General features: G+C 47.8%; 1 protein-coding gene across 1 annotated transcript in view; it reads right to left on the bottom strand.

Annotated features, from left to right (window-relative positions):
- The window catches only part of MDM4 (MDM4 regulator of p53), a 77,817-nt gene that overhangs the window by 56,750 nt on the left and 6,252 nt on the right, over positions 1 to 14,815 (bottom strand). Inside the window, exon 2 of the mRNA XM_075335660.1 lies at positions 11,228 to 11,324. Within this exon, the coding sequence (XP_075191775.1) occupies positions 11,228 to 11,302 (75 nt within the window). The 5' untranslated portion in view covers positions 11,303 to 11,324. The remainder of the gene's footprint in view (positions 1 to 11,227; positions 11,325 to 14,815) is intronic.

The raw sequence follows: 14,815 nt of genomic DNA, 5'->3' as shown, positions 1-14,815 counted from the left end.
CACCTGGCTATGCTTGAAAAGCTAAAGATCCAGGTCGGAAGGCACCGCCCTCTTCGGGGACTAGGAATAGATTTAAGCAAAAATCTCAGAACCGTTCCCGGTCGGGAACCGGTACAATTACTCCATTGGCCTGCAAGAAATGCCACGGCCTGTGAGAAGGCGGCGGCCTTGGAGCCGGGAGGAGTTGACAGAAAAAATCTGTTTGGCGGGTGGACAGAAGTCCATCCTGTAGCCAAGGGAGATATAATCTCGCCCCCACTGAACGGAGACATGTTAGAACTCTACGTCGCCAAGTGGAGAGAGCCTGCCACCGACCAAGGAGGTTGTTGGCGTGGCTAAATAGCTCGGGGGAAGCTGACTCAGTGACAGCATCTCCTGCGGTCTTCTGAAGACGCAGCTTCGAGCCATTTGGTTCTATGAACCTAGGCCGAGCTAGAGGACGATCAGATGGAGGAACGGAAACCACCGAAACCTCAACTGATTCCTGCCCTGGACAGGTTCCCTGGTTTAGGTTTGTGGCAAGGAAGAACACTCCCCGCCAAGAGCTTCCTTAATTTCACCCAGTTGGTTCCGAGGAAACTGGTCCCACCAAGGGGGAGCCCAGCAAGGAACCTCCATAGAGGCATCTGCCTTCCAATTCCGAAGCCACAGGAGCCTGCGGATAGCGAGGAAGGTAGCCCAGACCCCCGCCGTGCGGCGTCCAGCATGGCAGACCTGGCATAGGATGAAAAGACTGAAGTCTGGAAGTTCAGGCAACCGTTTTGGGCATAGAGTCCCTGTGAGAGAATGCATCTCCTCCAGAGAAGCAGAGAAGGTACAAAAAAACCGCACTGCTGTAAAGCTGAGGAGAACGAAGCTCCTGCCGTCCCCATACCGACTTGGCCCAAAGGACAACCGGGCGGACCGCAGAACCTTAAGTGAGGAGCCATCAGCCACTGACATAACGGTCCGGGCTGAGCCACCTGAGGTGAATGAGCCCACTTCTTGACCACCATTGGTGGACAGGGGAAACAGTCCTCAGAATCACGCTTCATGGGAAGCGACTGTCAGAGCGGACCCTGGGCTAGTCACAGGGGCCTGAAAACTGGAGTGGTTAAGGAACACACGTTGTGTTCACCTAGATAAGGTAACACCGGTGGATTGAGGTCCAGTACAAAATTAATGTACCGTAGGATCCATATAGAGGTGCCGTCAGCCACTGATACAACTATCCGGGCTGAAAGTCTAGACACCGGAGTGGCTACCCTTGGCGAATGAGTACACTCTTTGACCACCTCTGATGGGAGGGGGAGACAGGCAGCAGAACCCCACTGTGGGGTCTGCAGGATAGGCTGTGGGCTTGGACGCAGCGGGCTGAAAACTGGAGTGGTTAAGGAACACACTCCTCGTCCTGTTAAAGGTATACTGATGCCTTTCTGCCAGCGGGGAATACTCCCCTGATCAGGCGGATGGAGGTCCAGTACAAGAATAATGGACGCAATCCAATCATTCGCATCTGCGTCACCTACGGACGGATCAATGTACATAAAGTAGCGTCCGAGCCCGTGGTAGAGACATCCTCCTCGTCCAGTGAGTCAGCTCGTAATCGGAGCTGCGGGACGGGGAGGACAGGGGACCCTGCGTCTCCCTGTCAGGAGGACGGGGTCTGAGCCCAGAAGGAGAGTCCCTTGTGAGCTTTGCTGAGCGAAGCAGAAAACGCCCTGAGAAGGGGGCTGCATGCTCAGCAGATGCCGGGACAGCCGACCCCTGGAAATAGGATTCCCACGGGGGTCAGCCACCGAAACCGGAGCAGCTGGAGGGACCATTAATGAGCCCCCAAGCTGAGGGGCCACAGTGGTTATGAGCTCGGTATAGCCGTACGAGACTACCTGCAGTGGATAATAAAAAACAGCCTGCAGCCTCGCTCTGTGAGACATGCTGCAGAGGTGGGGGCTCTGTCTAGAATGTCTAGAATACCCAAGACAGGGGTTCAGCCTGGGGAGACTCCCGGCTGAGGCATCTTGACCACCATCCACCACATAAGAACCATTACAGTGTGCCGGTTCAGGCAATATGAGGTTACATGCAGAACATGTAGTGTACAGCCTTGGAGCTTTGCTGCTAGAGTGAGACATGCTGCTGAGGAGGAGGTTCTATGATAAAGAATTAACTCCTTCATAATGCCCTGAGTGTATAAAAGTGCACAACCAGAGGTTGTGACTTATCAGGCCGCTATTATGAGTGCCATCCGAATTCCAAGCCTGGACCCCCAGCCAGATATTCACTCCCTCTGCACTGCAGAGCAGCCAGCGCCGACCAGCTAAGACGCTGAGAAAATGGCGCCAGAGTAAGGGGGGGGGCGGGGGTTAACCCAGGAGCGGGAATCGGAGGGCGAAGGAGATGTACAGGGGAGGGAATCATCTCCTCAAAAAGGAGTGTCCTCCCCTGTGCAGAGCGGCCGGCGGGCGGCTCTGCAGTGTCCCCCTGCATGACTGACATGCAGGGGAACGAAACGAAACTAGGCCGCGGCTGAAGCCGGGGCCTAGAGTTATGCATGCGGCCGAGAATCAGGCATCATCGGCGCGGTTCTCAGTAAAAACCGTGGAACCGGCCGGAAACAGTAAAAAAGCAGCATTATCAAGCAATCACTGTCCCCCCCAATAAAAGTGCCCCACATTGCAGAAGGACCCTCTGAATAAACGTCTCTATACTTAGCTTTGAGACACAGGGCCCAGTCCCTGTGGGGTGGGGGTCAGTGCTCCGTCCAGCAGGGTCCTGCAAAAGGGCTGCGGATGGAGGCCGGTCTCCTGCAAGGCAGTGAGAACCGTGTTGGCTCCAACTTCAAGCCAGAGCCCCTAAGGGATGGTGAAGGAGCGCGGCATGAAGGGCTCCTGCCCTGAAGTCAACCTTAACAGCACCGCCGCCAGGGGGGTGAGAAGGGACATGCCGGGAGTCCAGTGGACCCGCTTTTCTTCCAAATCTTTAGAAAAAATGAAAAATCAAAAAAGGATGCATGTGTGTGTGTGATCCTCCTGACAAAGCAAGAAACTGGCTAGATCTGGCTAGCAGGGGGTGTATATGCTAGGAGGGAGGAGCTACACGTTTGAGTGTAGTAACTTTGTGTGTCCTCCGGGGGCAGTAGCTATACACCCATGGTTTGGGTCTCCCATAGGAACGATAAAGAAAAAATTTACTACAAAAACGACCCAAAAAAATGGCAAAGGCAACACTTCAGGAAAAACACTGCCGGTAGTTTCCTGAAAGAAAACAGCGGGCACACCAGCATCTAAAAGAAAGCATACGCAAATACCCAAACAATACATTTCTGACCTCTACCAAGTCCAACGTAGAGTCTCCAGCAAAGAGGATGATGGTGATGATGACTCATTGTCTGCAGCGCTGACGTAGTCATCAGCACTGCAGCCAATCAGCGACATTGACGGCTTTACCCAAGTAGACAGCGTGAGCCATCAAGCTAACCGTGACTCTGGGAGCAGAAGGGAAAACTTTGCTCTGGACCCAAACAGAGTGAGTATAAGGAACAGGTTAATAAATAAAAAAAAAAAAAAACATGTCAGGGCACAGGTTTTTCAATTTTGGCTGACTGTCAGTTGAGATAAATTAAAGGGGTTGTTTGTTCACTACTCGGACAACCTCTTCTCCATCCCAATGTTCATGTTTGACTTGCAATACAAGATCACTTAAAAAAAAAAAAAAAAAACACTTAAATTCTTTTATCTTTCTACCCATGTGAGGAGTAGAAGGGATTTTTTTTCCAGATATAAGCAGTCGATTGTATCTTTCTAAAAGAGTCACAATATTTTTAAGCAAACATATTCCAAGTTCCCCCTAAAGTGATTATACAGTAGGAAAATAAAATATTTGATACACTGTCAAATTTGCAAGTTTTCCCACCGACAAACAATAGAGAGGTCTGTAATTTTTATCATAAGTACACTTAATCTGTGACAAAGAATATTTTTTTCTCTTTTTTTTTTTAGAAAAATCACATTGTACGAGTTTGAAAAGAATTTTTACATTTCATTGCATGAAATAAGTATTTGATCACCTACCAACCAGCAAGATTTCTTGCTGTCACAAACCTGTTATTTTTTCGTTAACAAGCCCTCCTACTCTGCACTCATTACCTGTATTAACTGCACCTGTTTGAACCAGTTACCTATATAAGAGACACCTGTCCACATACTCACTCTCCACCATGGCCAAGACCAAAGAGCTGTCTAAGGACAAGGGTTGAAATAGGCTACAGGATAATAGGCAAGCAGCTTGGTGAGAAGGCAACAACTGTTGGTATAATTATTAGAAAAGGGAAGAAACAAGATGACTGTCAATCTTATTCGGTCTGGAGCTCCAGATCCTCCAATGTAGTTCTGGGCTATGACCTGAAGAGAGTTGGGACCACATTCTCAAACATTACGGTTAAAAAAAACTGTACAGTCATGAAAAAAATCCTAAAGGGCAAGCAAGGTCCCCCTGCTCTCACCAGCACATGTCCAGGCCCGTTTAAAGTTCACCAATGATTATCTGGATGATCCAGAGTGGTCAAAGGAGATCAAATTAGCCCTTTTTGTTATCAACTCCACTGGCCATATTTTAAGGAAGAAAGATTATTATAAATCACAAGAAGATTGTCCCAACCATGAAGCATTGGGGTGGAAATATTATACTTTGGGGGTTGCTTTTCTGCAAAGGCCACAGTACGACTGTACCGTATAGAAGGAAGGATGGGGTCCTGTATTGCAACATTTCGGCCAACAACCTCCTTAAGAACATTGAAGACAGTTTGTGGCTGGGTCTTCTAGCATGACAATGTTCCGAAACACACAGCCAGGGGACTGAAGGAGTGGCTCTGTTAGAATCATTTCATGGTCCCGGAGGATTGGACTAGCCAGTCTACAGACCTGAACCCAATGGAAAATCTTTGGAGGAAGCTGAAACTAAAGGCGGGCTTTGCACGTTGCGACATCGCAAGCCGATGCTGCGATGTCGCACGTGATATTGTACCTGCGACGGGGGCGGGGACTATCTTGTGATAGCTGGCGTAGCAAAAATTATCGCTACGCCGGCTTCACATGCACTCACCTTCCCTGCGACCGTCACTCTGGCCTGCGACCCGCCTCCTTCCTAAGGGGGCGGGTCGTGCGGCGTCATAGCGACGTCACACGGCAGGCGGCCAATAGCGGCGGAGGGGCGGAGATGAGCAGGATGTAAACATCCCGCCCACCTCCTTCCTTCCGTATAGCCGCCGGCGGCAGGTAAGCTGATGTTCCTCGCTCCTGCGGCTTTACACACAGCGATGTGTGCTGCCGCAGGAGCGAGGAACTACATCGTACCTGTCGCTGCAGCATAATTATGAAAAAGTCGGAGCCTGCAACGATGATACGATAACGACGCTTTTGCGCTCGTTAATCGTATCATCTAGCATTTACACACTACGATATCGAAAGTGACGCCGGATGTGCATCACTTTCGATTTGACCCCACCGACATCGCATGTGCGATGTCGCAACGTACAAAGCCGCCCTAAATGTTACCCAGCAACAGCCCCAAAACCTGAAAGATCTGGAGATCTATATGGAGGAATGGGCCAAAATCCCTGCTGAAGTGTGTGCAAACTTGATCAAGGACTACAGGAAACATTTGACCTCTAATTGCAAAACAAAGGTTTCTGTTCCAATTAATAAGTACTGTTTTTCGCAAATGATTTAAAAATCATACAATGTGATTTTTTGGACTTTTGGGGGTGTGGATTCTGAGCCACAGATGAAGTGTACCTACGATACAAATTACAGACCTCTCTATTCTTTGTAGGTGGGAAAACTTGCAAAGTCAGCAGTGTATCACACACTCATTTTCCCCCACTGGAAATACAATCTAATGGTGAAGTAGCATCTCAGACACTAGTAATTCAGTTATTAGAGGGTGTGGTTGGTGTATATATTACATACACACACTATATACAGTGGGCACGGAAAGTAGTCAGACCCCTTTAAATGTTTCACTCTGTTTCATTGCAGCCATTTGGTTAATTCAAAGAAGTTCATTTTTTCTCAGTAATGTACACTCTGCAACCCATCTTGACAGAAAAAAAAGCAGAAATGTAGAATTTTTTGCAAATTTATTAAAGAAAAACTGAAATATCACATGGTCATAAGTATTCAGCCCCTTTGCTCAGACACTCATATTTTAGTCACAAGCTGTCCATTTCCTTGTGATCCTCCTTGAGATGGTTCTACTCCTTCATTGGAGTCCAGCTGTGTTTAATTAAACTGATAGGACTTGATTTGGAAAGGCACACACCTGTCTATATAAGACCTCACAGCTCACAGTGCATGTCAGACCAAATGAGAATCATGAGGTCAAAAGGAACTGCCCAAAGAGCTGAGCGACAGAATTGTTGCAAGGCACAGATCTGGCCAAGGTTACAAAAGAATTTCTGCAGTGCTCAAGGTTCCTAAGAGCAGTGGCCTCCATAATCCTTAAATGGAAGACGTTTGGGACAACCAGCACTCTTCCTAGACCTGGCCGTCTAGGCAAACTGATCAATCGTGGGAGAAGAGCCTTGGTGAGAGAGGTAAAGGAGAACCCCAAGATCACACTGGCTGAGCTCCAGAGATGCAGTAGGGAGAAAGTTTCACAAAGTCAACTAAAACTGCAGCCCGCCACTAGGCTGACCTTTATGGCAGAGCGGCCTAACAGAAGCCTCTCCTAAGTGCAAGACATGAAAGCCTGTATAGAGTTTGCAAAAAAAAAATAATACACATGAAGGACTCCCAGACTATGAGAAATAAGATTCTCTGGTCTAATGAGACAAAGAAAACTTTTTGGTGATAATTCTAAGTGGTAAGTGTGGAGAAAATCAGGTACTGCTCATCACCTGCCCAATACAATCCCAACAGTGAAACATGGTGGTGGCAGCATCATGCTATGAGGGCGTTTTTCAGCTACAGGACAACTGGTTGCAATTCAAGGAAAGATGAATGTGGCCAAGTAAAAAAAAAAAAAAAAAAAGTTATCCTGGAAGAAAACCTCTTTCAGAGTGCTGTGGACCTCAGACGTGGCTGAAGGTTGACCTTCCGATAAGACAGTGACCCTAAGCACACAGCTAAAATAACAAAAGGAGTGTCTTCAGAACAATTATATTACCATTTTTGACTACCCCAGCCAGAGCCCTGACCTAAACCCAATTGAGCATCTCTGGAGAGACCTGAAAATGGCTGTCCACCAACGTTCACCATCCAACCTGACGCAACTGGAGAGGATCTGCAAGGAAGAATGGCAGAGGATCCCCAAATCCAGGTGTGAAAAACTTGTTGCATCATTCCCAAGAAGACTCATGGCTGTACTGGCTCAAAAGGGTGATTCTACTCAATACTGAGCAAAGGGTCTGAATACTTATTAAACGAGATTAACTGAAATATCACGTGGTCATAAGTTCGCAAAAATGTCTACATTTCTGTTTTTTCTGTCAAGATGGGGTGCAGAGTGTACATTAATGAGAAAAAAAAATAACTAAATTTACCAAATGGCTGCAATGAAAGAGTGAAAAATGTAATGGGGTATGAATACTTTCCGTACCCACTGTACATGGATGTCAAAGTATGACTGCAGCACTGAAATTCTGATTTTATCACTTGCCATTTTATACTGCACAGTTTCATATTAATTAACAAATACAAGACAAAAGAAAAGTGAGTTATTTTTACACATCTGAATTAATCCGACCGAGTATTTTTTTTTTTTATTAAAAAAATGCTACCTGGGGGCACTAAGTTAGAGAAGGCTTTTCCATGGTAAACATTAAATGATTATTCCCATCTCAAAAATCCTATTCCAATATATATAGTAAGTGTAATAATAATAATAATATTAGGATATACCTCCAATTAGAAATGTAGTATAGTTCTCCTGATATAGCCATGTCTCCTTCCTCATGTGCAGGGCATTGCAACTTAAGCCCGCTTTACACGCTTCAATATATCTCACAATCCGTCGTTGGGGTCAAGTTGTAAGTGACGCACATCCGGCATCGTTCGTGACGTATTTGCATGTGACACCTACGTGCGATCAGGATTGAACGCAAAACCGTTGATCGCAAACACATCGTATCTTTGTCTAGAATTGAACGTTTTGTTGCTCGAACCTAGTCAATTGAAACGTGTGACATCCCTCATACGATTTTGATGTCTGATGCTATGTGCGCAGGTGTGCGCTCTGCACCGCAGCTTAAAAAAGGTCTGCTTCAGAGCGCAGCTGAAAATCTGCGTTCTGAAGCGCCTCACAATGTCTGTCATTCACTAATCTCTGTCAGTCGGTCACTATCTCTGTCCCTCACTCTCTGTCCATGTCAGTCTATCCCCCTCTCTCATACTCACCGATCCCCGGCGTGGCGCTGCACGGCATTCACACTGCTCCAGCGGCTTTCACCATTTTGAAAAAGCCGGCCGCCCATTAAACAATCTCGTATTCCCTGCTTTCCCCACCCACCGGCGCCTATGATTGGTTGCAGTGAGACACGCCCCCACGCTGAGTGACAGGTGTCTCACTGCACCCAATCACTGCAGCCGGTGGGCGTGTCTATACTGTGCAGTGAAATAAATAATTAAATAATTAAAAAAAACAGCGTGCGGTCCCCCCCATTTTAATACCAGCCAGATAAAGCCATACAGCTGAAGGCTGGTATTCTCAGGATGGGGAGCTCCACGTTATGGGGAGCCCCCCAGCCTAACAATATCAGCCAACAGCCGCCCAGAATTGCCGCATACATTAGATGCGACAGTTCAGGGACTGTACCCGGCTCTTCCCGATTTACCCTGGTGCGTTGGCAAATCGGGGTAATAAGGAGTTATTGGCAGCCCATAGCGGCCACTAAATCCTAGATTAATCATGTCAGGCGTCTCCCCGAGATACCTTCCAAGATTAATCTGTAAGTGACAGTAAATAAACACACACACCCGAACAATCCTTTATTAGAAAAAGAAAAAAAAAAAACAAACAAACATATACCCTGGTTCACCACTTTAATAAGCCTGAAAAAGCCCTCCATGTCTGGCGTAATCCAGCATGCTCCAGCGTCGCTTCCAGCGCTGCTGCATGGAGGTGACCGGAGCTGCAGAAGACACCGCCGCTCCTGTCAGCTCCACACAGCAACTGAAGAAAGCCGCGCGATCAGCTGAGCTGTCACTGAGGTTACCCGCGGCCACCGCTGTATCCAGGGACAGCGGGTAACCTCAGTGAAAGCTCAGCTGATCGCGCTATTCCCTTCATTAGCTGCGTGGAGCTGACAGGAGCGGCGGTGTCTTCTGCAGCTCCGGTCACCTTGATGCAGCAGAGCTGGAAGTGACACTGGAGCATCCTGGATTACGCCGGACATGGAGGGCTTTTTCGGGCTTATTAAAGTGGTGAACCAGGGTATATGTTTGTGTTTTTTTTTTTTCTAATAAAGGATTGTTCGGGTGTGTGTGTTTATTTACTGTCACTTACAGATTAATCATGGAAGGTATCTCGGGGAGACGCCTGACATGATTAATCTAGGATTTAGTGGCCGCTATGGGCTGCCAATAACTCCTTATTACCCCGATTTGCCAACGCACCAGGGAAAATCGGGAAGAGCAGGGTACAGTCCCAGAACTGTCGCATCTAATGTATGCGGCAATTCTGGGCGGCTGTAGGCTGATATTGTTAGGCTGGGGGGCTCCCCATAACGTGGAGCTCCCCATCCTGAGAATACCAGCCTTCAGCCATATGGCTTTATCTGGCTGGTTTTAAAATTGGGGGGGACCGCAATCCGTTTTTTTTTAATTATTTAATTACTTATTTCCCTGCACAGTATAGACACGCCCACCGGCTGCAGTGATTGGGTGCAGTGAGACACCTGTCACTCAGCGTGGGGGCGTGTCTCACTGCAACCAATCATAGGCGCCGGTGGGCGAGGAAAGCAGGGAATACGAGATTGTTTAATGGGCGGCCGGCTTTTTCAAAATAGTGAAAGCCGCCGGAGCAGTGTGAATGCCGTGCAGCGCCGGTGAGTATATGAGAGAGGGCTGCTCAATTCAATTACTCAGGAGATTAGCGGTCAACGGTGAGCCCTTCACAGGTGACCGCTAATCAGGACGCGACACAGACAGAGCCGCAGCATGACAATGAAGCCGGGTGAAGTTAACCAGAGTTCATTCTGATCGTGCGGCTCTGTCTGTGTCTGCTGTCTTCTGCCATTCAGCTCTGCTACATGGCTGTCTGTCTGCTGTCAGCGGCCATGTAGCAGAGCTGAATGGCAGATGACATAGTAAAAACGCATCCCTACACATTACACACGCTTGGCAAGTCAATAAATAAAATAAAAAAAAAAGGTGCTCAATGCATACGTCACAGAACACATGATCTAAAGGATCGCACACAAAATTGATCAATTTAACATAGACTACTAACGCTCGTGTGACAGCAAATGAACGACCTACGTGCAATCTCATAAGATCCCGTATGCAACCTGGGCGTGTCACATCGCAAATGCGATTGTACAACTAATTGCAACGTGTAAAGCTGGCTTTAGATACTCATGGTTACAACCACGAGCAACTAAAGAAATGTCACTATATAGGTTGACGTAGTTATGGATACCTTAGCTGCAATGCCCTGCACATGAGGTAAGAGACATGACTATATCAGGTGAACTTTGCTACATTTCTAATAGGCATTTTCTAATATTACTACACCTGCTACATACTGGGATAGTATCTTGGAGATAGAAACACCCCTTTAAAGGCAATGTTAGGAGGTACCACAAATCTCTGGTTGGTGTGTGTGTGGTGTGTGTGTGTGTGTGTGTGTGTGTGTGTGTGTGTGTGTGTGTGTGTGTGTGTGTGTGTGTGTGTGTGTGTGTGTGTGTGTGTGGTGTGAGATCTATTGGCTGGGCTGATGCTACAGTCTTGGCTATATAGGGGGGAGGTTTACTAAAATTTTATTAGCAAGAAAATTACTTATTTTTGAGTACTGAATGGTATGGAAGTAAACAAATAAAGAAATACAAGTCATGTATGTATATTTAGATCAGTCTCCATTGCCAGAAAACTAGAAAAAAAAATCTGCTTTTCTAAATTCAGATGAGTGAAGAGAATCTTGAAAAAAAACAAACATTTAATGCCTTATTAATAGATCGCCAATATTTATTAAACTAAAATCAGACAGTAAGTTTTTCAGCGATGCTTCATGATGAGCCGTTCTCACATACCGGATTGCCCTCTAAGTCCTGTTGTTTTGAGGGGTTCAGTCCCAGCAGGTTCTGCGAGGAGGTAGACGTTGACATTTTGGCAGTGTCAAAGCTGTAACTACAGAAGAAACATAAATAATAATAAGCCACAAGCACATAACACAAGGTCTGATAGCACCAGTATTCCCATTGGGGCCCGTCCTGCCCCATACCGACTGCTGGGTAATGAGAATTACAAGTAGGTGATCGGAGGGGTTTCCCTGGGACTGTATATATTATTCATAGGAGGCATGCTATGGGCATAAACGGCTCTCGTACGTGGAAAAGGGATGATTAATTCATGACAATGATGTTCACATACGAAAATACAGATCAGCTAGTTGCTAATACACAAATATTAAGAATATATGCACCTAAAAAGGGTCCAGCTAAAATATTTAGACTGTTATTTATGGATACTGATTTCTTATAACTTTATGTCACAAACTATAGGCAGCATTCACACGGCGGCTGAATTCTACAACAGTACTTTGTGCGGCTACTGTCTATCCATAGTTGCCTGTGCACAATCACAAACTATGCGACAGGTGTCCCGCGGCTCTGAAATTGCAAAATTGGATATTATTCCCTACAGCGTCATCTTGCAACCGCTCTGAATGCTACACAATCACAAATATTTCCAGAAGTGTTGAATTGAAGGCTATGACGAGTGTGCTGCTTGCACCCGAAAATCCAAGTTACACACGACATGCAATATAAAGAAGGGAATTTTGTTTACTTACCGTAAATTCCTTTTCTTCTAGCTCCAATTGGGAGACCCAGACAATTGGGTGTATAGCTACTGCCTCCGGAGGCCGCACAAAGTACTACACTTAAAAGTGTAAGGCCCCTCCCCTTCTGGCTATACACCCTCCCGTAGGAGTACGGATTCCTCAGTTTTAGTACCAAAGCAAGAAGGAGGAAAGCCAATAACAGTTTCAAAAAACAAATTCAATCCGATAACAAGATCGGAGAACTTAAGAAACAACATGAACAACATGTGCACCCGAAAAACGAAACCCTAAGAACAATAGGGCGGGTGCTGGGTCTCCCAATTGGAGCTAGAAGAAAAGGAATTTACGGTAAGTAAACAAAATTCCCTTCTTTTTCGCTCCTAATTGGGAGACCCAGACAATTGGGACGTCCAAAAGCAGTCCCTGGGTGGGTAAAAAGATACCTCGTGATCGGGCTGTCAGGCAGCCCTTTCCTACAGGTGGGCCACCGCCGCCTGAAGGACCTGTCTACCTAGGCTGGCATCTGCCGAAGCGTAGGTATGCACTTGATAGTGTTTGGTAAACGTGTGCAGACTCGACCAGGTAGCCGCCTGGCACACCTGCTGAGCCGTAGCCTGATGCCGCAATGCCCAGGACGCACCCACGGCTCTGGTAGAATGGGCCTTCAGTCCAGATGGAATCGGAAGCCCAGCAGAACGGTATGTGTGAAGAATTGGTTCCTTGATCCACCGCGCCAGGGTGGATTTGGAAGCTTGCGATCCCTTATGCTGACCAGCGACTAGGACAAAGAGCGCATCAGAACGGCGCATAGGCGCCGTGCGAGAAATGTAAATCCTGAGTGCTCTCACCAGGTCCAACAGATGTAAACCTTTTTCAAATTGGTGAACTGGATGCGGACACAAAGATGGCAAAGTGATATCCTGATTGAGATGAAAGGAAGAAACCACCTTGGGAGAAAACTCTGGAATTGGACGCAGTACTACCTTGTCTTGGTGAAACACCAGGAAGGGAGATTTGCAAGATAACGCCGCTAGCTCGGACACTCTACGAAGAGACGTGACCGCCACAAGAAAAACCACTTTTTGTGAAAGCCGAGAAAGGGAAACCTCTTTCAAAGGCTCGAAAGGCGGCTTCTGGAGAGCAATGAGAACCTTGTTTAGATCCCAGGGTTCCAATGGCCGTCTGTAAGGAGGAACGATATGACAAACTCCTTGGAGAAACGTGCGTACTTTAGAAAGCCGTGCCAAGCGCTTCTGAAAGAATACGGATAGCGCGGAGACTTGACCCTTAAGAGAGCTAAGCGACAAACCTTTTTCCAACCCAGACTGCAGGAAGGAAAGAAAAATTGGCAATGCAAATGGCCAGGGAGAAACCCTCTGAGCCGAGCACCAAGCTAAGAATATCTTCCACGTCCTGTGATAGATCTTAGCTGAGGATGGTTTTCTAGCCTGTCTCATTGTGGCAACTACTTCATGAGATAAACCTGAGGCCGCTAGGATCCAGGACTCAATGGCCACACAGTCAGGTTCAGGGCCGCAGAATTCAGATGGAAAAACGGCCCTTGAGACAGCAAATCTGGACGGTCTGGTAGTGCCCATGGTTGGCCTACCGTGAGATGCCACAGATCCGGGTACCACGACCTTCTTGGCCAGTCTGGAGCGACGAGAATGGCTCGATGGCAGTCGGACCTGATTTTCCGGAGAACTCTGGGCAACAATGCTAGAGGTGGGAACACATAGGGTAGTCGGAATTGCGACCAATCCTGAACCAAGGCGTCTGCCGCCAGCGCTCGGTGATCGTGAGACCGTGCCATGAAAACTGGGACCTTGTTGTTGTGCCGTGACGCCATCAGATCGACGTCCGGCGTCCCCCAGCGGCAACAGATCTGCTGAAACACGTCCGGGTGAAGGGACCATTCCCCTGCGTCCATGCCCTGGCGACTGAGAAAGTCTGCTTCCCAGTTTTCCACGCCTGGGATGTGAACTGCGGATATGGTGGACGCTTTGCTTTCCACCCACGTCAGCCATTGTTGGAAGGCTCGCAGAGCAAGATAGACTGCTCTGATTTCCAGAACATTGATCTGCAGGGTGGACTCTTCCTGAGTCCACGTCCCCTGAGCCCTGTGGTGGAGAAACACCGCTCCCCACCCTGATAGGCTCGCATCCGTCGTGACCACTGCCCAGGATGGGGGTAGGAACGACTTTCCCTGTGACAATGAGGTGGGGAGAAGCCACCAACGCAGAGAGTCCTTGGCAGTCTGAGAGAGGGAGACAGTCCTGTCGAGGGACGTCGACTTCCCATCCCATTGGCGTAGAATGTCCCATTGTAGAGGGCGCAGATGAAACTGCGCGAACGGGACCGCCTCCATTGCTGCTACCATCTTTCCTAGGAAATGCATGAGGCGCCTCAGTGAGTGTGACTGGCTCTGAAGGAGAGATTGCACTCCTGTCCGCAGCGAACACTGCTTGTCCAGTGGAAGCTTCACTATCGCTGAGAGAGTATGAAACTCCATGCCAAGATAAGTCAGTGATTGGGTCGGGGTTAGATGAGACTTTGGAAAGTTGATAATCCACCCGAAACTCTGGAGAGTGTCTAGTGCCACTTTCAGACTGTGTTGGCATGCCTCTTGAGAGGGTGCCTTTATAAGCAGGTCGTCTAGATACGGGATGACCGAGTGACCTTGCGAGTGCAGGACAGCTACTACTGCTGCCATGACCTTGGTGAAGACCCGGGGGGCTGTTGCCAGACCGAAAGGTAACGCTACGAACTGCAGGTGTTCGTCGTGTATGACGAAGCGTAGGAAACGCTGATGCTCTGGCGCAATCGGCACGTGGAG

Source organism: Anomaloglossus baeobatrachus, chromosome 2 (genome assembly GCF_048569485.1).
Source record: "Anomaloglossus baeobatrachus isolate aAnoBae1 chromosome 2, aAnoBae1.hap1, whole genome shotgun sequence".
Classification (NCBI taxonomy): domain Eukaryota; kingdom Metazoa; phylum Chordata; class Amphibia; order Anura; family Aromobatidae; genus Anomaloglossus; species Anomaloglossus baeobatrachus.
The sequence above is the reverse complement of the archived record's forward strand: the minus strand, read 5'-3'. Positions and strand labels throughout refer to the sequence as shown.